Consider the following 23,545-nt stretch of genomic DNA (forward strand, 5'->3'; position numbering starts at 1 on the left):
ATTTAAATTTAAATCCATTTTTCAAAGGTTCTGTGTGCTTGTGTATTTCCACCCCTGAGAACTTTCCAGGCAAACGTGCCAGATTGCTTACTCTTTTATATAGAATACCTATACCTTGTATCTTAATTTGTCAAAGTCCCACATCAGACTTGAAATTCAAGGTAAGGAATTTGTTCATTTTTTAAATCCTGTTTAGCCATAATTTGCAGTTTATGGCTTGTGTGGTTTTTTTATGGAGCATGTGAATCTGCATAAATTTTGAAGCTATGCTCCCCGGCTATGATTTGTTGCAGAACTGTCAGGCATTTAGGGGTGAGATTATTGCCTATAAAATTTGCTAGGTTGATGGATTTTTAGGATGAACAGGGAAGCTTCAGTGAAAGACAAGAGGACTTTTTGGAGTACCTGATGCCCTGAGCTGGTTCTCTCTGTTGTTTGGGGCATACACAGGTGCTAAAAACTGGACCAGTGCTCATTCCTTTGCCTTTAGTAGCCGCTATTATTTGCCCTTTCTTTGATCAATTCTATGTGCATAGAGCAATAAGAGGTGGCAAAAGTAAAATTGCGAACCAAGAAGAAAAGCTACAGGCCTACATCATGCAGTCTAACCTAGATACATGGTCAAGGGAGTGCGTATTGCCAGGTGAAGGAAAATGCCGTGTGAGATGGATGATACTTGGCATCTCTGTATTTTGTTGAACCACGGGAGAAGTGGGCAGGCAAACTAATATAAACCACAGAAGATGAGCAAAATGTTGAAAAGAAAACACATAAATGTTGTGGTTTTCCCCCCTCACCCCTAAAAAATAGGTTAGTTAACTCAGATGTAGAATTTATGGAAAAAAAAAAATACTTTCTGAGCAGAAGTGTGAGGAAACTAGTTGTAAGACTTTATAGGTAATAATATACACAAATGAGGGAATGTCACTCAAATGATATAAGTGTATCTGCTTTTACTTACAGTTTGGTGTAGATATCATAGTAAGCAAGTTATGAACAGTCTCCATCAGATCATGCTGCTGTTTTTGCAGAACTGAGTTGTTTACTGTAGCTGTAACTAACTGCTTTTCTAGTTCTTCTATAATAGAATTCTGTCTGGCTACTAGGACTTGAAGCTGGTCTTTTTCATCTTTTATTGACTTCAACTGAAGTGTGTGCTTGTCTTCCATCTCAAGAACTCTTTTTTCTAGAAAGCTAAATAAAAGATCACAATTAGGCTCTCAAAAAAAAAAATAAATTGTGAGCTGATGTAAAGAGAATTGAGCCAGCTGCAGAAGTTTCTCTCTTTGTAAGTACTCAACTTCATTCTCTGATGCTGGGCATGCAGCAGAAAGCTAAATCAAAGCTGAGTTTAGTTTGATCTATATGCTTTCATTTAATATATAACTAATTAGTACATTAATAAACAGCATTATCAAGTATAGACTGTATTGCAGGCTTTTAAAGTGTAACAATGGGATGTTTGATAATTCAACATTATGAAGGGAAAGATATCGATTGGTCCTGAAAAAAGGACAGTAGTGCTAGAAGTAAAGGGAGTATAAAATGCATGTAGACCCAAAGTAACCATTACTTATGACAGTGAAGTGTCTTGAATACCATTTTCTCCCAGATTAGGTGCAATAGTGAAAGATTTTATGGTTTTACCCTATGAAAATATGAAACTTATTTAAAGATGAACCTATTAAATTTTCAAATATACTGTAATTATAATAAAATATATACTGTTATATATGTGTTAAGACAGGGAAATGTGCAAATAGTTACTTGAAGGTGTGTTACTCATCTCCAGTTCTTGACCTGGTGTGAGTAGGTGACTGGCTGGAAAATTATTTGATTGGTAATTGTTCTGATGCAGACTCTGAGAAAGCTGATGTTAAAAGATGCGTGACCCGGAAGGGAGAAGTTCCCCTAAAATCCACTGCTGTTACTGAAAAAAATCCTGAACCTTGTAATTATGTTTCAAGCAGATTGTTTGATGTCAGATCGTCTTTTGTTAGGTGAGAAGTAATGCTTTTGTGTTTACGTGGGTTTTACAAGGGTAGTTTGAGGTCTGCTGAGTTCAACACAAAAAAAAAAAAAAAAAGAAGGGACATTTTACTTTAAAATGGTAGGTAAAACCTTTAGGGAGCATATATAAATGTAGCAGAATAGTGAATAAAAATGTCAAAACATGTCTCCTGTTTTTTTTAAGCTAATTCTTTTATAATAAAAAGCACTTTGCACATATGGTTCTCATTGAAAAACATGGGTTTGAAGGAGAAAACTTACAGTTATTGCTGCTTTTAGATTTCTTTGTAAACTATTTATTGCCAAAAGTAAAATAAGATCTTAGTGATATGAAAATGAAACTAGCTGAAAAAAAGGTATGGGCCTTTGGACAACAGCTGAGTACAGAAATGGACAGGAGTAATAGTTGGTTATCGGTCTGAATTTCAAAAGATTGACAAGTAAGGAACATTGACTATGAGCAGTATTTGACTTTTCTCACCAAGTTAGAAAAAAATGGTGGCAGGGACATGATTGTGTATTAGGGTAGCTGTGTATGACATGGACAAAAAATTTGAGAGGTGTGGTTGCACTGGCTTAGTTTGAGTCAGGCTACACAATCCATAACTTCATCTAGAGAAGTATAAAGAAGAATATGAATTGGCTAAAACTGAAGTACTGAGAAGTATTTCATTTTTAACCTCAAGTTCCTCATATAAAGGAGAACTTTATATAGTGAAGAATTATATATAAACAGAACACAAGAACAAACCTGCATGATTCTCTAGGCCTTTAATAATATATATGACCTTTGTAGTGAGCACAGCTTGGTTTGGGGAGCTTCTGTACAAGGTCTTATTTTCCTCCTTGAGTACAATTGTTTCTAAAACCATTAGAAGGTCACTTCAGGGAATAGTGTTTTATTGGTTTGATAGGAAAACTTACCTGTTTTTTTCTTGTAATTTAGTTATCTCGTTGGTCTGATCTGAAATCTGTCTTTCTAGTTTGTTTGTTGAAAGAGAGTGTTCCAAAAGCTGCAGTTCAAGTCTGGTTGTCTGGTTTAATACCTAAATAAAATATATAAAAGTATTTGAAAATCAAGACACTTCTTTTAAATAAATGGTAATTTCCTTATGTTATGAAATCATGCAAATCTCTACTTAAGCCTATAATTAAAAAATATTTTTGAACACTTAATTTGGGTACAAATGCTCATAGAATTAGAATGAAGAATACACAGAATTGCACTAATTTTGTTGTTACACTACCATCTATCATTGAGAATATTTCAGTAGTATGCTGTGTTTCTGATTAATGGCTGAGTTACTGTGTACTTTAGTTTTGCTGTCACACCTTCCCATCTGTTATGATATTCTTACTTCATTACTGGAACTCTTATGGTTGTTGTTCAGAGAATAATTTGAGTTGTTTTCTCAATTTGGTGTAGAAAGTACTTTCCGTATGTCTCACTGGTTGAAATCTTGGCCCAGTCCTGAAATCACTAGATAGTTTCCTCTTAGCTATTTTCCTTAATCCCACATTCTATTTTAAAGTGTTTAGCGTGTGAACTACACTTTTGTTGATTCATTCCTTGCATTTTAATGTTACCTTTTCTATATGTATTGTTTACTGTCTAAATGTATTTGCTTCTTTAAATGAAGAAGTGCAGATATTAGGAAACATGGAAGCTACTTTTTGGTTTGTATCAGATTGCATTACTTTGAGGCATGTTTTCTAGAAATATTTTCTCATTGTTTTAGAACAGCTTTTTTTAATTCAGCAGAATTTGGCTTTTCCTTGGCAGGAAGAATTGATTACTCATGTCCTTCATGTTAAACAGTCATTCAGGACATGATTTCACACTTAAGTGTAATCGAAAACTATTGCCAAAACTAAGTGTCCTTGAGAGAGCAATTGTTTGATTAATTTCCTTATGTTGTTAATTAAGCCCTTAACCCACTCACCAGTAATTTCAAGCAGAGAAGGAAAGTTACAGTGATGATTTTCTTCCTCTGAGTAGAAAATAATTGAATAATTTCCATAAAGACATTACTGTGAATTAATAAATACATTCTCTCAACATGTGCAAAATACTGGGCTCCTGAATAATGCAATGAGAAAGCTGAATTCAGTGCGCCTGTGAGCTATGAACTACCATTTTATTAGAGTTCACAAAGGCTTAGTTTAGGTTAAAAAATGGAAGTTAATTCATTGGATGAATTCTACAGATCGTAAAATGTCTAACAAGGATTTTTTTAGGTTTTGCATGCTAATTACATTATATAAAATGTTATGGGCTGCATGCTGTATTCATTATTTGTTTTGGGAATTACATATCTGAATTTTCCCACCATGTTAGCAAAACTACAAATACATACCATTCTGCATTGATTGGACTTGTCCTTATAACCTATTAAAATCTGTATTCTGTTTCACAGAATGTCTTATTGCAGTTAATGCTTTTCAAATAAAGCAATAATTAAACATAAATATATTACATTTTTTGTTTGAAATAATTTAGATAATAATATGTACAGTAGGCAGGTTTACTTCTGTGTGAATATACATTTCCAGTATCCTCCTCCTAATTCCTTTTTTCTTGATTCATCTCTGGTTTGTTTCTTTATCCCTCTGTTAAATAACATTAATATAGTGCATTGTGCTGGAAATGAATGGTTATCCCTCTTACAGTATCTGTGAAAACATTAATTAAAAGGACACATTTTTCTTCATAAGAAGTTTTAAAAAACACAAAAGAAAATTTAAATGTAAAAAGGCAATTAGCCTGGTAAGTAGAGGCAGTTTGAAGGAACTCTCTTTTAGCTAAGATCTGGTGGTGACAGGTGAATAATCAACTGAGATACACAACAAGGACTATATGAAAACATACTAGTGCCCAACTGATGCATGGATATAGTATAGTAGTTTTATGTACATTATCTTTAAGGACAAATGTAGCAATTGTCTTTCTGGACATACTCCCGTCATGCGAAGTCTTTCAAGTGGCAACAGTGGGCTTGAGATGGAACGATGTATTGCCAAATACTAATGTTTCCTTAAGCTGGGTAGAGCTGTTAATAATGATTGACTTCTAATTGTTGAACTGAAGAGTGTAACACTAAACTGTGATAAATGTATAGTTGTAGGTGTTTGGGAAGCAGAAGCAGTTTTAGGTTGAAATTCGTTACTTACTTGTGCTTCAACATCTGTTAATTTGCGGGTCTGTTCAGCTGTCTGATTTAGTAAGTTTGTGCCTATTTCAATCATTACTGCAGTCTGGTTCTGCACTGCAGTTTGCTGGATCTCTACCATTTCTTTCTTCATACTGTCTTGGATGTAATTCTCAAGCTACATGGGAAAGGAAAGAGAGAAGGTAGTTGCATTCTTTCAGTGTTGGAAGGGGGGTAGTACAGTAAGCCTGCTGGCTCCCTCGCTAAACAAGTTTGTTCCTTGTCTGTTATGCATTCATGTGAAGTTCCCCGGTATTCAGCTCCGTGAGAGGAAGGACAAATATGGGTGGGCACGCATTTTCTGAAGGCAGGAACAGAGAGTTGCAGGAGGTGGGTAGAAGGCACGGCGGTGAGTATGCTTGCAGACACTTGGAAGCTGTTCTGCCCTGGTGCTCCCACCATTGTAACCACCAGCAGAGCTTCACCAGCTTTGGCAATGATGGAAATTTTTTAGAAGACAAAAACTTAGGCGTTGAGACATCTTCCTCTATCTACACTTTGATATTTTCAAATGACTTTGATATTTTCATCGCATGACTAGAAGTCAGAAGTCAGATTTAACACTGTTATGTGCACATTTTTATCAGAGAGAATTTCCAATAAAGACATGGAACAGTAGGAAGACCTATAAACACTTTAAATGCTTAATATCTAGGAATGCAAAAACTGTTTTAAATACTTGATTCTGAAGTAATTTCTATGTCTAAACTAATAAGGCTTTTTTGGTAGTCACTTTATAACAGAGTACACTGCTTTCAAGGAAAGCAATGAGAAAATAAGTAGCAAGGAGAAAATTCAAGTAACCTTTCATGCAGTCTTTCCACGTGTCTGATTTTTCTCTGTGCTTCTTTAATATAATTTTCTCAATAACTTTGCAAATATTTCATATTTCTCTCATGAGTCATTGCTTATGTTTGAACTCTCAAAAATCCAGACCACATGATTTCTTTTTTTTCAGTGACTGGGGAAATTTCTAGAAATTTCTAGAGTCAAACTTCTACTTCACTCCAACATTGTTCTAGCAAGAGAACCACAATCATTTTTGAGCTTCATGCTGTGCCTACAAATAGGACACTAAAATCAACTGGGTTTTGGCATGATAATCATTATGGGTATCTTCAATTGCCATCACACTATGGCAATTTGAGTTGTTCCCTATTCACAAGAAGACTGAGAACAAGAATTAATATGTGTCCCCCTGGAAAGGTACATCTAGGGATTAAAAAATTTATATGTGTCCAAATGAACTTTAGCAGCTGAATCTGGAGAACTGGACATTACTATAGACAGCTTGGAAAAGACCTTTGTTCAAATGCACCTCTGTTAAAAGAAAAGGGAGATCTCCAGAATGCATTTTATTTGCCTCAGTGCCACTGTCAAGTATTGTAATGCCTTTATAAAGACCAAGAATATGGCTTTGTCTAGCAGTTAGAAGGGACACCGGGGAAGAAAAAGGACATGCAGAAAGGAGTGAGACATCTCAGGTACTAGAGAGCTACCATATAAGAAAGCACTGAAAATATTGCATCTTCTTTAATTTAGAAAAAAGGCCCACCAAAAAAAAAAAAAAAAAAAAAAAGGCAATAAGTACATGAACAAAGGAAGATAGATCAAGAGCTTTGGTTCTTTCTTCTTTCAGAAAATAATTGTGGATATTAAACCTCATTCTTTGTGTACTAGAGAGAGATCAGAATGAGAATCTGAGCAAAGTCATCTCTGCAAATAGGATTACAGAACTGCATTACTTCTTTGAAAATGTTATCACTGAGTTATTCCAAAACATACTACTAGAAAATTAGTTAATTCTGGGCTTAAAGGTAAGGTAAACATTTTACAGTAGGCTTAGGCAATTGCCTAGTTAAAACACACAGCTGTAAGGTTGCTCTGATTACAGTACACAAAACCTGTGATTACAATTGAAGGCATCTGGTGGTTCTGGTTGCCAGATTTTTATACCCCTTGTCACTGTGCTTGCAACCTTAGAGAGCAGTTTTGTTTGGACACACAGATCTGCATTTTCATAATTTATCATATTTGAATATCTGTAAGTATAAGCCTATCTCCAAGTATCTAACCTCTTTCAAATAATATCTTATTCATTTGATGTATTCTAAATCATTGAGGTATTCTCATGACTCTAGTTTAACAGTTTGTCTTACATCTGTTTTTCAACTTAAAAATATTAAATAAGTAACTTAGGGAATATGGTATTTGTGCTTACTTGAGAGCATGAAATACGAACATCAACAGGGATTTATTTTGAGATTTAAAGCCAGCTTCATGATCTGGCTCATTTATTGTAATATAGAGCAACATGAAGTATGAAAATAATACTGACCTATTAAGTGGCTTTGGAGCTTCTTGTGGTTTTTTTCCATAAAAATCCTACAAAGCACGATTACATAAACCTCTTCTGTTCTTTCATTCATATTCACTAATCATCTCCCACTTTTGTGCATTTTCTGCATGTACGCATCATAAAATCTCTTTTCCTGACCTGAACCAAGATATGCACTCATCCCTCTTTGCTTATATTCCCGTCTCTCTTCATCATACAATACAAAGCTGTAGAAAGTAGGACTTCCTACAATTACATTTCAAAATCTTTTTTTTTTAGGAGTAGGTGCTTACTTTCTTCTGTCTTCAAAGATGAATAAAAGAATTACTTTCATCCGAAACACCCATCAGCTCCCACTGAGCTTAGCGAGAGCAGAACATGATTGCATGCTCTCGGACAGCAAGGCCCTTGGGTTTCCCCAAGAGGGAGGTGGAAGAACTTTTTGAGTACAGGCTCCAGTGAAGGCAGCCAAGGCTGAGCATCATCAACAGCCCTGAGGATTAGCAGCCATTTTGCAAGACTGCAGTTCTTTGTGGCACGCTCCTTTGCACAGTACTATTCATCAGCTCCTGCCAAGGAGCCTCCTTTCTTTATAAGCAGTAGCACATTCAGGATTTCTGAAGGGGGGAGAATAGCTTGGGACATCTACAAGAAGCAAGGGCACAGGAATGAAGTGCTTCAGTCCCCATCCATGAGTTCAGAAGTTTGGCAATTTGGTTTGAACAGCACATCTGGCATCTCCAATATTTTGCTCAAATGTGGAAGGTGCAGCAGGGATTATTTGCCAGATTTCTCCTTTGCCACATGGCTAGTTATGGGAATCTCTTTTTAATTCAATTAATACCTGGCATATAAGACTTCTGTTGATATATGTTAACCTTGACTACATGATGGTTATTTTGGATAAAGTAATTGTCAAAAACTAATAGCTCACTATCAGTGATGCATCTTCTTTCAGAAATTCTGCTTTTGAGGGAGGAAGTCAATCAATGAAACATATCTTAAGGAAATTACAGGGGAGAGGGAAAGAATTATTAATACATTCAGATCTGAAAGAAGGAATAGTTAGTTGATAGCATTTCAGTGATTCTTTATGAGATTTTTTCATTAAACATTCTATTTTTTGTGTAAAACTTTGGCTGGCATGTATTCTTGAAGAAAATAAATATAAAAATGAAAGCACAGATGGGAAAAAGCACGTCTCTTAAAGTATGCTGAAGTTGCAAAAACAGCTGGGAAAGCTGAAAAAAATAATTTCACAATTAATGTTTGTAATATAGTTATGGTGATACATTTTTAGAGAGACAAAATTCTCTAAGGTCATCAATTTGGGGCTGCCATGCTTTATTACTTCAAGTAATAAAAAAATCATAAAATTAGACGAAAATACTTTAGCTAAGTTGCTAAAAGAACAGGGAGAGATCAATCATGTTGCAGCACATCCCAAAACATTGCTTTTATAGCCAAGACTGTATTTTTTTAAGCAAGCCTTAAATTGGCAAGAAAGAAAAGACAACATGTAGAGTATGCATTAACAGAAATTTGTTTTCTAACCATTAGCAGAGATAGCATTAATCCTTTATGAAAGGTTGCCAATACTTATTTAAATAAGAGCCTTCCTGATTGTTGTTGTATAGTTTGTGTCCATATTACAGAATAATTTTCCAAAGAATCAATAACTTATTTCTGCATTTTGTAGACACTTTAACTTACCATTTTTTAATTTAAAGTTAGAAATGAGGTCTTGCTTTTATTCTTTGCTGACAAATGGTTAGTCTATACTAATTAAACGGTCACATTCCTGGCAGCATTTATAGCTATAAGAATACATGCATCCCTTCTTTGCTAAATGCTACCTCATATAAGTGGTACAAATTGTACTGGCCGCTAGCTTCATTTTACATAATTTGTCAGTTATTGGAGCAGTCTTTCCAAATAAAGTTTGGTGGTTTTCTTAATGTTTATAATCTGATTATGCCAAATGTAACATTTCAGAGAGAGGTGATGTTAATCATGAGGTTCTACCTAGTTCTATGTCCCCTAGAAGAAGTAGGTAGATGACTGGAGCTGCATGATGCTTTGTGTCCACCCCTAAGATCATCAGAAGCTATCAAGATCTTTTTTCCTTGAATCAATGACTAGACTAAGCAATTTACTACTTTCAGGGAATTAATCTGTAAATTTGAGAAAATTCCAAAAGCACAGTTCTTAGGCTTTCTCACAACTTGGCTACTGAAATCTGAAGATAATCTTTATTTGCACAATAAAGCATCCATTCTAGAAGTGTACCAGCTAGGAGAAATAGCAAAGAGGTCAAAGTTTATCTGCAGTCATATCTCTATAGCCCTGTATTTAGATCAGCTGATTCACTGCATGAAAAATGTTGTTAGCCCCATAAAGTCAGCAGCTGCTATGTGTGATAGATATACTGTATGAAGCTCAGCTGCATTTTGGTGGTTCATTCTATCTAACAGCTGGTTGCTGACCAAATGGAGAGCTATTACGCCTCCATGCCCCAGCCACATGTTCCTGCTTCCTTCCTTGCACCATCTCCCTACATTTGTAGTTGGACTTTCGACTAAGCCTGGAGGTACTAACCTAGAAGAAAACAAGGGACAATTTCCTGTCAAGTTTGTGGATTGTGGATCTCTCCTAGATGTCAAAACTGTTACTAAGATAACTGTGGCCGTTGATAGTGTAGCAAAGTTATTTTAAGAAGTAACATGATTTAAAATTATGTCCTAGAGTTTTAAACATAGACTTTGCCTAATATTCTCCTAAGGATATCACTGCATATGAGGGTCATTATCTTCCTCTGATTGCAGTGACAACTGATCGTTTTCCTGACATTAACTTGAAGTTTTAGATCGTTCATGTTCTTGGCAGCGGCAGTCTGATAAGTATGGAATAATTTAACTAAAAGTAGCTTTCTTCGTATTTTCAAGGGGTAAAACCAAAGACTATGCATAAGGCTTCCAAGAGAAACAGCTATTTCTGTTCAGACCTTGATTGTGCTTAGTAATTAGTTTACAAAATAGTTCAAAAGAACTTGCAGAAGTATTGAATAGGTTGTGTTACAACACATATTGCATGCTTAGTCATCTAAGGTAGATGTGGGGAAAATTGCAGGAATAATGACATGTCTATAGTGTTTTTCATCTAATTTTTGTTTTGAATTTCCAAAAGTGGCGTAGATCTGGTAGAAAACCTAGCAAAAGTAAAAACATTTACAACTAGGCATTTTTTAAGTATGTGTTGAAGCTACAGCATTTGACATATATCGAGCTGACAAAAGATTTTTGAGTTATTGTTCTTGCATCCCTACTAAAAATGTCCTGTGCTTTATTCAAAACTTATCTTTGTGAATTTAAACCAAAGGAACTTAATCAACCCTTCCAATACGTTTGGTCATCATCATAATATTTTGTTCCCTAAGATGTTTAGTTTATACACAAAAGTGAGCAAGATGGAAAATGAATTTAAGCACCCAAAATTAATTTTCCTTAGCTCTAGTGACAGGGCAAAATAAGAAAATCGCTGATGAGTCTCCTCAGTTCATTTTTTTGAATAATTTTTCAGATGAGACCTTCTTACTTCTCATACTCCAGATGTCTTAAGTTATCTTTAACTGTGTAATGTTTGGTCTTAGTTGCCTTGCCCTTGTTCCAGAGTGGCAGTGTGCTTTGGATTGTGGCCATGTCTGGTTTCTTCATGAGTCATTTGAAGTAGAATTTAGCCCATAAATCGAAACATTTTTTTCAAACTCTGCCAGTGTGCAAGTCTTGCATCATAGAAGGTCATCCATATGTGCCACAGAATCCTTAAATTTCTGATTCACAGATACATTTTTGTATATAAAGACAGAAAATACAGTTTTGCCAAAGACTATTTCAACAGACTTCACTTTCGATTAAAATACTAAATATGTAATTTGTTTATTTGTAGTAGTATTGAAGTTGCACACTAGGAAGGGTTTCTTGTGATTCTGGATCCTACTGAACATGGATAACAGTGAAATGTAATGTAGTCTTTATAAAAAGAAGAAAACACTGTCACAATTTCATTGCTGCAGTTCTTATAGGCAGTAAGAAGTATTTCACCTACATATATATGCCAAACATGCTGCTTAATGTGCATGCATGTAATGAGTGGAGCACCATATTGCTAGGCTTTCCATGTGTGCTTATATTTGTACTTCCACATTATTGCAATATATTGGTGTTATGAAGACAAAATAATGTAGAAATTTCAATTTTCATACTTGTTTTCACAGTCTATCAATGTTGCTGCTGGTTAAAGTTAGAATGAAAATGGAAAAATCACTGTCCCTTCCAAGATCCATTTATCTTGACAGACCTAAGGGAATACATTTTTAAGGGCATTGCATTAATCCCCATCAATCAGACTTTAAGCTATTTTAAATCAGCTTTTAATAAAAGATATTTCTCTATGTTTTTCTGAAAGTCAGGTATCGATTTTAGTAGCTTGTAACTTTTGGAAGAAATTAGTACATGCAGAAGAAAAAAGTGATCTTGTCTGGAAAAAAGAGACATTTTAAATTGCCCCTTTTTTTTTTTTTCTTTCATTTTTTTTCTTTTCCTGGGGCAGGAAGTCCCAATGGACTTGTGTTGTTTCTCAAGGGAGGGAAAAAAATCTTTTGGGAATGTATATAGGAATGCTTGAGATGTCTCTATGCTATTAGCTTCTTACATGCCTCATTGAGCATGTCTGCCTGTCCAGACCTCCAGCAAAGATTTTTCTCTTATCTCATTTTCCTGTCAGCAAACAAAAGGTGAAAGTAACATCATAAATGAATACTAGCTGAAAGTGAGCTGTGATTTGTTGGAAAAATATTCCAGCTAAAATTGTGCAATAAAATACTGAAGGTTTAAATGCTAACTCTTAAAAAGGTAAATTCAGACTTTAAAGTAAATTCCATGCAGGAGATGGTTCAGTTAATGCCACTTGTGCACTAAATGAAAGCTTACCAACTTATTCTCCTGTCTGATTACATCTCATTTAGAGGTTTTATGCTTTTATGATTTACACTTTCTAGCAGAGGAAAAAATTCCCTCTTCACTAGCAATAGTCTACTTGAATAAAATCTGAATATTTCATTAATTTGACATGAAACTAAGTGCATGAAATGCCTTCATTGTCTGTGCAAAAATTTATGAAGAATGACATTTACTTTGTGCTCTTAACTGGGAGTATTTTGTACCTAACAGTACAAGGTATTACAGCATGATCATACTTTCTACTGTATGTTTTGAACCAACTACAAAAGTTAAAATTGAAATGATAACCTAGAAAAAGAGTGCATAGGAAAGGGGAAGAGGCTTTGAGAGTGGAAACTACCCTAACAGCTTAGTGTTGAGCCACCCACCATTCCAGACATTGGGCTTGTTTTGTACATGTGATATTGCACTGCTGCTTTCCTAACTGCGCATGCGTTTCCACGTGGTTTGTCACTTGGAGGATGACATAGGTTCTTTGTACTATATATAATGCATATACTTTTTACAGTGCATTTTTTATGGAGATATAAATAAAATTGCAAATGAAAAATATTCTTGAGATTTCAAAGAAATGTTGTTAATAGAAACTAAATAGTCAGCTCAACTGACCTTTTCATAGCGTGGATTTCTATATGGGTAAAGAAATAGTTTAAAATCAAAATATTTTCAGAAATAAAATCAATTATTTGTTGATTAACTGTTCTCATTAAGAGTTAAGGATATTCATTAAGGCAGTAATCTAAGACTGAATCACCGTTTTTCAGGATCACAGCTAAGTGGTATTTCTCTTAGAAATCAGGGAAGGAATTCATAAAGTTCCCATTAGTCTAAAAATAAAGAATAAATAAATAAATAGTGTGAGTCACGAATGGCATTTTGCCGAAGTTCAGTAGCACTGAAGCCAGGAAGACAAGAAGCCAGTGATGCTTCTGCCATTCACTGAAATGAATATAAATATTTCTCATTATGTGCAACAAGCGACCAACATTCAAAATTAAGATTCCTTATCTATGAACAGTATAAGAAATATTGCCACTCCATATGTAATTTTTAAATACTAGGTTATAGCATTGGGCTATAATTTCACAAATTGAATATTCAAACTTTTTGGAGACAAGCCTACATGTTTTCAGTCATATTTGGTACTTTCATGCTACCATCAGGGAATCGGGACTTTACCAGACTGGTATAAAGATGAGATTCTGCCATAAAAAGCCCACATTTGAATAAACACTTGCTATCCCAGATGTAGACTAATCCTTTCCCATTTCTGTATTGTTTCCATTACACTGAACAATAGGGAGCTGAAATAAACTTGCTATCAGGTATGCTGGTGAGGGTACTTATGACATTTTTCATGAAAGACATTGGCTATGTAGCCTTATAAACTTTATGAAATTTTTAGCAAATTTCTATCTGTCACAGATTTTTCTTAATATAAAACCATTTATCTTTTTTATCCCAACTTAAAATGTCAAGTTAAATTTTTTATGAATTCTTCTTTCAACAGGACAGCCTATTTTAGAGAATAGCTCGTGGTGTGGTGGAGCAAATCACACTGCAGTTTTTTGAGGAAACATGAAGCCAATTCCTCTTTTCAAAGTATGTTATTGGGGAAGTGAAAAAGAGCTAGGCATTCCCAGTTCATTCTCAGCATTGCTTTCTAGGGAAGCAGTCATCTTGCATTCCACTTCCAACCAGAAGGAAGAATGATTCGGAGTTCAAGGATCAAACTAGTTAGGAAGCTGTGGAACACAATTAGTCCCTTTTGTAAGCTATAAAACTGGGTGTCTCCTGTTTCAAAGCTGTTTTCACAGAGTATCTTTCAGCATGAAAAAGCATTAGTTTTTTTGTATTAAACTTCACAGATAAAGGAAACTGAAAGCATTGTGAGTAGTCCTTAAACTTTGCAACATAATGGCTTCTAAATATAGCTTATGGAACTTTTATGAGATTTTTTTTCTTGAAGAAGAAGGCTCGATGATGCTACTAAGAGAGAGCCAATCATTTGAACTGAAGACCTGCCAATTTTTGAATGCTCAAGACTTTGAGACAGTCCACATCAGCTGCTGATCTCAGTTTTGAAGGACTGAATTTCTCTACTAAGAATTCACACATTGATTTTCCTGTACATTTGCAAAAAAAAAAAAAAAAAAAAAAAGTACGTTCCTCTCTTCAGTGCTGTAGTTCTTTTTTTAAGACATGCTGCATCTTTCTCTCCACTGCTTCCATTGCTAATATGCTAGATGGACAGGGGAGGTGGTGTGTCTGAAAAGCTGCTACATTTTCATCACCAGCCTGAAAATTCCTCATTTGCCAGACCAGACCTGTCAGAGAACTTCCCTGAGGTTTCCAAAACACAGGGTGCGGTAAGCAGGACCCCAAAATCAGAAGACTTGACTGTGACTACAGAAAGCACTAAGGGCTGCCTTAAGTCAGGGAAGCTCCTGTGGTCACCTCTGCTTGGTTAAAAAACTGAGCATCTTGACAGGTACTTGTCAAATGCCACTTATTTATTTCCCTTTGCTGTTCCATTAGCACAGTTAAGAGTCTTTAAAGCAAAAGCTTCTGAGGAATTCCATGCTTGAAAGATAAAACAGGAAGCTACTGTGTTAAGAGTGGACAAACACAAATATTTGGAAATAAGATCAGCATGTATAGGCAGCATATTGCAGAAACGAAATGTAGTGTGTGATGCAGAAAAATAAAATAGTTTAAATTATGTAATCCTGCTAAAACATACAATTTTTGTCTCAATAGCTAGGATTATCTATCTAAAAGCAGGCAGTTTAGTTTGTTGGAACAGAACCAAGAAGAAAAGTCTTTCCATCCACTGCTTCCAAAAGTTCTTTGTCTCTGGTGCCCCACTGAGCACTTGGGCAGTGGTGGAAAGTCCCCTCTCCAGCAGAGTTCCAGTCAGTGCTCCTGAAAGCCTGAAGCCAGGCAGCTGCCAGTTAGTGCCTTTCTATGAAACCAGAAACTGGAGCCAGATCCTGTCAGAACAAATGATGCTGTTGACATTGATTATAACAGGAGGAACTCTCAGCAAAAATGTCTGAGTACCAAAGCTCTGCACTATAGGATGGGTATTTTATGGGAGAAAACTGTCCCTGTCTGTCAAGATCTGATGGGATGGGCCACTGAAGAGGGAGACTTTTAAATGTGCTTTCTAGAGACTCCCTTAGATGCAAGACTCTGCTCTCAAGATGAGTAACCACATCTAGCAACCGAGAAAGTACAATGTCATTGTTACTGCACGGAGGTAGCCAGAAAAAAACAGTTATCTGTCACAATACCCAGGAGAGTATGAATGTAGGTGAGGGTTAAAAAGAAATTTAATGAGGACAAAAGAATTCAGAACTGAGAATCCTGAATGACAAGGGACATAGAGAAAAGAGAGTTCAGAGTGGACAGCCAGGAAGTTGAATGGTCTTAACAAAAGGAAAGAAGAAGAAGAAAAAAAAAAAAAACAAAAAAACTGACTTCGTGTGAGTAGAATTTTAAAAATGGATGTGTCAGGGATAGGAATTCATAAAGGCAATGAGCTGCAAAAGGGGGCTGGAAGACTGATCTTAAAGCTGGCTGAGGGAAGGTCTGGCTGGCTAGCAGGTTAAAAAACATTGTGAAGTTGGAAGGAAATTTCCTGAGAAAAATGGTGAGTGTGAAGGACTTGACCAGATGAGACTCTTGGGAAGTGTTACTCCCACATGGACTCAAAAGGGACAAAGAAAAGGAAAATGTGTATTTCCTTGTGATTAAAGTTATTGCTCTTTTTTCTATTCCAATAGCATTCTTACTAGTTAGAGGTAGCCCACATGAAGTAAACCTTAAGGCACATGTCTGATTTACTGGTTTATTCCATTATCAATTTCAAATAGTTTAAAAAAAAAAGGTTTCACCTTTTGAGTCAAATGAGGTTTTAGATACATCAGATAAAATCTCAGTTTCACTAAGAGGTCAGTGGAATTTTTCTGCTTGCTTAGAGTGGAGCTAGGTTTTCGTATGCTGTCCTCAGAGCCTTTTTAAAATAATAAAGTTTACCATAACAAAGAAGCTGAACTCAAGACATGGATAAGTTATCTCTAGATGCAAGTCAAATAAACTTATGTGTCAGGGTAAAAAATTTGGGTATTAACTATATTTAAACTTTCTTCTATAGCTGGTAAACTGTAGTTGTCAGAATCCTTCCTTGTACATGGTAAGATTTCAACAGGGTCAGATTGTTTATATTTGTTTCCGTTTATAGTCTTTCTAAGGGTTAGGTTATTAGTCTTGGGGTTTACCTTCTAGTTATTTGAACTTTGTTTCACCATGTCAGAGTAGTTTTCAGAAAACATTCCCAGTAAGGCTCCAGTAGCAGTTACAACAGGGTTTTTTTATTTACTATTACTTTATAGGCAGTCATTATATCTGACAGAAAATCTAGCATCAGGATGGAAGTTTAACATAAGTGAAAACACAGGGATAGTTAATAGGGTCAAAGTTCAGACCTCACGCAAGGAAGCTTAGTTTTATTTAAGTTAATTCCTTAGCAGCAGAAAAATAAAAGATTTTGTCTGGATTTACTCATTTGCTTAAGCTGTCTTTTGCCTACTTTGTCCATTTGTTAAAGTTGGATTCAGAACCTGGAAGTCGATGTTCCCTTTGAATAGCTGAATTACCTGTTTATAGAAAAGCTTTCTGTAAAGAAAAGCAAAACATAGAAATGGTTTCATTAAGTCTTCACCAAGGAATTTTACTGAATATTGAACTGTCTGAATGGACAGGATATTTGTTAATGCAATAGGAAAGTATGGCAAGCGTGTTTTCCATTGTTACATATATTTCAGTCTTGATCTGAGGCTTTTTTGCTGTTTGAATGTTGGCTAGAAAGCCAAGCAGAAGCACAGCTGAGGTTGTCAGTTGAGAGCTGATACCATAGAAAAATGAGGCTACTGCTTCTTGACCAACTGGCACATTCTCCTTCAGGGGCTGGTTTACATCTCACTCTGAAACTGTGGGTTTGAACTAGTATCTTGCAGGTGGTTACACCTTGCAGGTGGTTACACCTTGCAGGCAGAAAATGGGGAGGAAAACTGTTGCACAGAACATAATGTTGTAGTTCAGAGGAAAGGACCTAAAGGAAGTATATGAAGTGTCTTAGTATGATGTTTACAAGTTCTGTGGAGGAAAACTAAAATGATTTTTAGGTGCCAGCTATCAAAATTAAACCTCTCAGCTTACTCAGATACCCCAGTGTAAGGCTATACATCAGGTCACAGGATGAACAGCAGGCCCCCGGCACGCTGACATCATGTCATGTAGGGGAGCTGCTGGTGGGGTAATAAGGGCTATGGCTATTGCCCAGGAAGTGTCCTTTCCACTGAGCTGGGTGTCTCCCCATTCCCACACCCTGACAGAATGGAACAAAGAGGCTTTTTCCTTCCAGGATCACACACGTCAGGTGCAGGCCTGACCCAAAAAGCCAGCATAGCGATGAAGCTGATATCGTGAGTACAGGAGGTGAATGACTCCTAATGCTTGCAGCGTGAGAATGAGCAGGTCTGCAGGGCTGTTGTTTGAACGGGGCTTAATACACTGCTCAGCCATTTTTATACTAGACATTTGAAGAAGATCCTACTATTTTTAAGTGGATACAATCTTTCTTTCTCCAAAGATAAGAACTTTTAGCTTTTCTCCCTGTCAAAAAGTTCTATTGAGTGGAGTGATAATTAAAGGTCAAATGTTTCCCTAGCAAGTTTTTATGTGGTTTTGACAAACACTTGGTTCAAAAGCATACCAAAATATTGCTTCTGAAGTAGATCAAATTATGACAGTTGTGTGATTGATTATGCTGTACCATACCAGAATGCTCTAATATGCTAATTTTGACTTTGTACCGAATTACCCTGGTCCTCATGTATGCTTTAGCACAGCTTTTCAAATGCATGTAGCTGTTTTCAGTGTCTTCATAATCACATTATTAAAAGTTACTACAGAGTCTAAAAATTGAATGCCTCTTAAAGAATTTCAGTTGTTAACATTGAGAGAGCTGCAATGTATCAAGTAAGGCTTCCCCCCCCACCTTTCTGGAAACTTAAATAATAAGATGTCATAGAATCACAGAATGGTTTGGGTTGGAAGGGACCTTAAAGATCATCAAGTTCCAACCCCCCTGCCATGGGCAGGGACACCCTCCACTAGCCCAGGTTGCCCAAAGCCTCATCCAGCCTGGCCTTGAACCCCTCCAGGGATGGGGCATCCACAGCTTCCCTGGGCAACCTGTTCCAGTGTCCCACCACCCTCACAGTGAAAAATTTCCACCTAATATCTAATCTAAATCTGCCCTCTTTCAGTTTGTAACCATTACCCTACGTCATAGCTAGCTATTCAATAAAATAGTCTGTTAAGTTCTCAGCTGTATTGCTACAACACACTGATTTTCATCCCTGACCAAAATCAATGATAGCAAGTTGATATGTTGCTCCCCAGAAGGTAAAGGGATCCTATATAGTTTCCTTTTTTTAAGCTCTATCATGATGCCTGAGACCTGAATACAAATACAAAACTGAAAAGATAATTAAAAAAAGTATTAAAGGGAGTTTGAGCAAATTTAGGATGCTATATGCCACTTGGGTTTGACAGGAATTTCTAGAGACAGCTGAACTGGAAAGGAATTTGCTGTCATCTAAGAATTCTGAAGTATTCACTCATCTAGAGAGAGAAACGTTTCACTCCTTACAGCTTCTGTGAATAATGTAACTCAGTGAAGAATACTAGATTTCCATCCGTACTTTTACTAACAGAGAGTGAAGTTAATGGAAAGAAGGTTGCACATTCTATCAGCCTTCTCTTTTTAGCTGTAAGATCTTGTAATTACCTCAGTGGGCTCCTGGAAGATTATTAGATAAACTGATAAAGCTTTGTATGGGCAGTACAAAGACAGCAGAAAAGTTCCTGTAGCTTCACTCTCTCTGTTCAGACTAAGCCATAATGTGCTGGAATTTGGAATGAGAACAGACAGATATCTCCTAATCACGCCAATTGCAGGATACGTTTGCTGAGCTTTGTAAACAACATCTTAATTTTAGGGTTAACCTGTTCCACAAAAAGATGAAAACTAATAGGATTTTCAGTAATTATTTGGAATGTAGTAAGCATTTTTTTAAAGAAAAGCATTTAAGAAATAGTAATATATTTTCCTAGGCAGCTTGAAAACTGACACAGTGAGTGTTTGCAGAACTGTTTAGGTGTGGGATTTTTTTTTATACAGAATATGGATCTGGATTTTGTAACCTGAAGGATTCTTTAACATTTCCTCTGAGTTGGGTTTACATGGAATAGACTTCAGGTTCACCAGACAGTATTTAATTTATTCTCACCAGAGAATAAATACAATTATTTTTTCCTCTGCCCCGTTTCCTAGAGATATGTCTGTTAAAGGAAATGAAATGATCACAGTATTTCCAGTTGTAAAGCACTTGTTAACTTTTTTGTGTGTGTCTGAGGTTATTTGGTTTAATTTGTTCCACTGTGGAATGTGCCGTATCTCTAAGGCATTTCTAAGTATTAGATTACTGTGCCATACCTTTGTTTTTTCCAGATGCTTTTCCCTGTGAAATTATCTGATGCTCCTATTAATTTTTCACCAGTATTTATATTTGGCTAGTCTTAGAAATTCAAAGGATACAATGGCAGATAAAATTGTTTGTTCTTACTTCTGAAACTTCTTATTCGGTGCCATAGAAACTTTCCTTTTCGTGAAGGTTGTATTGATACTTATGCTCCACTAACAAATTGTTTTCTCCGTGGTTTAGCTGTTATTACCAGTGAGAGATTTCCTAAGGTGCATTTGGACTACCAAAATACTTTCTGTGTGTGACATCTTTGTTTCATACACTAGTACATACACGAAATATTTTCTTCTTCAAGAGCCACCTTGACCCATTTTCCTTTCTGCAGTCTGTATGGGTATCCTTAAGGCTTCCAGCAGTATCTCATTGCTAACTAGATGCCAGAAGCTTTTTTCTCTTAAGTACAACTTGTATCTTCTGCTCCAGGAAGAATTTTTTTACAGTAAGGGTGGTGAGGCAGTGGAACAGGTTGCCCAGGGAAGCTGTGGATGCCCCATCCCTGGAGGGGTTCAAGGCCAGGCTGGATGAGGCTTTGAGCAACCTGGGCTAGTGGAGGGTGTCCCTGCCCATGGCAGGGGGGTTGGACTTGATGATCTTTGAAGGTCCTTTTCAAACCAAACCATTCTGTGATTCTGTCAGGGTGTGGGAATGGGGAAACACCAAACTCTATGGAAAGGCCATCAGTCCTGATTTGATTTTTGTACCTAAGCTGTTTTAACAAGGGAGAAGCATGATGTTTATCTATATATTCATATTTGCAGCCTAGTCCACATTTCTACTTTCTACCTATTGTCTCTTGATTCTGAGGCTTACAAACTTTAAGGCCAAAGTAGTATGCCAGGACAAGGGCCGTGCGGCATGCTAGCTTTTGCAACTTCTTCAGCAATGCTGATAAATCTGCCTCTTCAAGGAGGATTTAAGTTTTCGTTTCTGTCTATCTCTCTCTTTCAAGCTGAAGAGACAGACTGAACTTACTCTAGGGAACTAATTAAGATAGACTGAGTCATCTGATGAAATTTTGGGTTTGCTAAGCTCCAGAGAAGGATCCGAGAGTGGCACCTCTCTGTTGTAGACCCTGTTCTAAGATCTATCACCACGTCTTCTACATCAGTTGGCAGCATTTTGCATATCTAGCCCTATAATAATAGTAATGGTGGAGGGAGACATTCTTACTTTGCCCCCATCCTGGCTTTCAGCCAAAGGTATGTAAAATCCCATGAAACAACAGACGCACCAGGAGGTTCTTGCAACGAAGTATGTAAAAGGTTGTTAAATAAATAGTGGTTTACTAAGCTGCCTTAGTTTACTTTAAAAAATATTGTAAATCAAATAGTGTATAATGTGGTATATTTTCAAACCACAAATAGTGTAATATGAAAAAGACAGTATAATACAGCCACTGAAGGTACTAGAGGTCATATTTTGAAGGTTAGAAATCGGTATCTGTGTCTTCTAGGCAAAATTCCCTTCTAAGGAATACATACGTGATCAGGAATCAAGCAAATTGTATCAACTGTTTCCCTTAGTAAATTGTGGGGAGATGCACATTACTGAATTTGTTCATAATTAACAACAAAAAAGGAGCAGTAACAAGATGATTGTCTGTAAAAGAAACACCATTCTGAACCTCAGTCTCTCTGCAAAATCTTCTAAGATATTCTAAAGGTTGTGCTGTTTTATATGTTAAATTTTATGTTAAGTGGGTATGCAATCAAAAAGTATTGGAAACTGTCAATTCAAGCATCTCCAGGCTCATTTCCTATATATGCACTTAAAGAAAGAGAAAAAAGAAGAAAAATAAAGTAATTAATGGAGAAGGTCTCCCCATTTGCTGTTTGGACCGGTCAAAGATTATAAGTTTGTGGTCATGTTAATAATAAAGCACACAAAAATATATCTTGAATGCTAGTAAGAGACTGGTTCAGTAGAACAAGTTTATCACATTTTTTACTCATAACATCTTGGAGATGGCGAGCTCTCAAATTCAATTTTGTCTTGTAGATCTGTACAAGAAAATCTCTGCTCTCCTTTGTTGATTCTGTACAATTTCATACCTGTATCACCGTTTTCATATTTGTGAAATGATGCAGAAATAGTCTTTACAACATAGTTTTTAAACACATGCAAAAGTATCATTTCAAATCCTTTCACAGAAATTTACCTACAGGAGATATAAACTGCATAGTCATATCATGTAAAGTAGCTAATCTGAAAGTAAAATCTAATACTAATCTGAAAGTAAAAAAGTATTTTCTTTTGGGCCCTGCCAGTACTCTTTTGCTTAGCAAATACATAGCTGATAGACAGAAACAAGCACTTTTCACAATAAGTGAAAACAGATGCATTACTTAGGAAAGGAATGCAGCTCTTGATTCAGAGTCAGAATCATCTCTTGCGTCCTCCAAAATCCAACACTGCACAATATATGTGTCCTTGTCCATTGTGTGCAGATGTTTTTGGATAACGGCATGTCAGAATTTCTATTCGTATTTGAGAAATGAAGTATGACAATAATTATAAGCTTTCATTGGTAATTACTCATCAAAAATTATAAGCATTCATTCCCATACATCTTAAAGCATCTGATTTTGTTGTGCTTAGGGAAGAAACACATTTCAAAGCAACAAAGAGTTTTTAGCTTCCAGGATATCATGACAAGAAAAAACAAATTTCAGTTCAGAGTATCCAAAGATACTGCATCTCTATCAGCAAAGTGTCCTCCTCCCAGTCTGCTGGGAAGTTCTAGTCTTAGGTTTAAATGCTGACTTCTGGCACAGACTTTTATTTTCTAGTCTTTTGATCTGCTGATAAACTACAATTAAATTACCTACATTCCATATGCTATAATCAATTTGATCAGGCATCGTTTTCAGCTGTTTATAACAGGAAAGTCAAAGAAAATATGACCCGTTTCTTTTACACTATTACTTGGACAGATTCGTATCTCCTGAGTCATAGGATCTAGTTTATGCATTAAGAAGTAAATTCAAGTCAGCATTTAGTTATTTCAATGTCTTAATACCTGAAAAAATATAGTTCCTTGAGTAGACATGCAGTGATACAAATGGTAAAGCTGCCATTAATTGAGATGTTTAATTGTGGAAGTTAACAGGGAACTGCCTGTTTTCTAGGAATATCTGAAAACCTTATGTTGTTTTTATATTAAAAAAAAAAAATCCAAAGTATAATAGCCAACATACATGTCTACATTTAAAATTTCCAGTCTTGTATCTCAACTGTATACCAACCTGCTATCCTCTCAAATTTCAAATCTTCTTATTCAGAGGCATGTTGTCCCTGCCCATATGTGCATTAGAAAAAAATGTTACACTTCAATATACAAATTGATCCCAAGGT

General features: G+C 36.0%; 1 protein-coding gene across 1 annotated transcript in view; it reads right to left on the bottom strand.

Annotated features, from left to right (window-relative positions):
* Positions 1-961: 961 nt before the first annotated feature.
* Positions 962-23,545, bottom strand: part of LOC104472391 (angiopoietin-2-like) — a gene marked incomplete at its 3' end in the record, with an annotated part of 25,814 nt that continues 3,230 nt past the window's right edge. Inside the window, exons 2-4 of the mRNA XM_010088055.1 lie at positions 5,182-5,337; positions 2,935-3,056; positions 962-1,194 (exon numbers count right to left, since the gene is read on the bottom strand). Coding sequence (XP_010086357.1) covers positions 962-1,194; positions 2,935-3,056; positions 5,182-5,337 — 511 coding nt within the window. The remainder of the gene's footprint in view (positions 1,195-2,934; positions 3,057-5,181; positions 5,338-23,545) is intronic.

This window comes from Pterocles gutturalis, unplaced genomic scaffold (genome assembly GCF_000699245.1).
Source record: "Pterocles gutturalis isolate BGI_N339 unplaced genomic scaffold, ASM69924v1 scaffold48016, whole genome shotgun sequence".
Lineage (NCBI taxonomy): Eukaryota > Metazoa > Chordata > Aves > Pterocliformes > Pteroclidae > Pterocles > Pterocles gutturalis.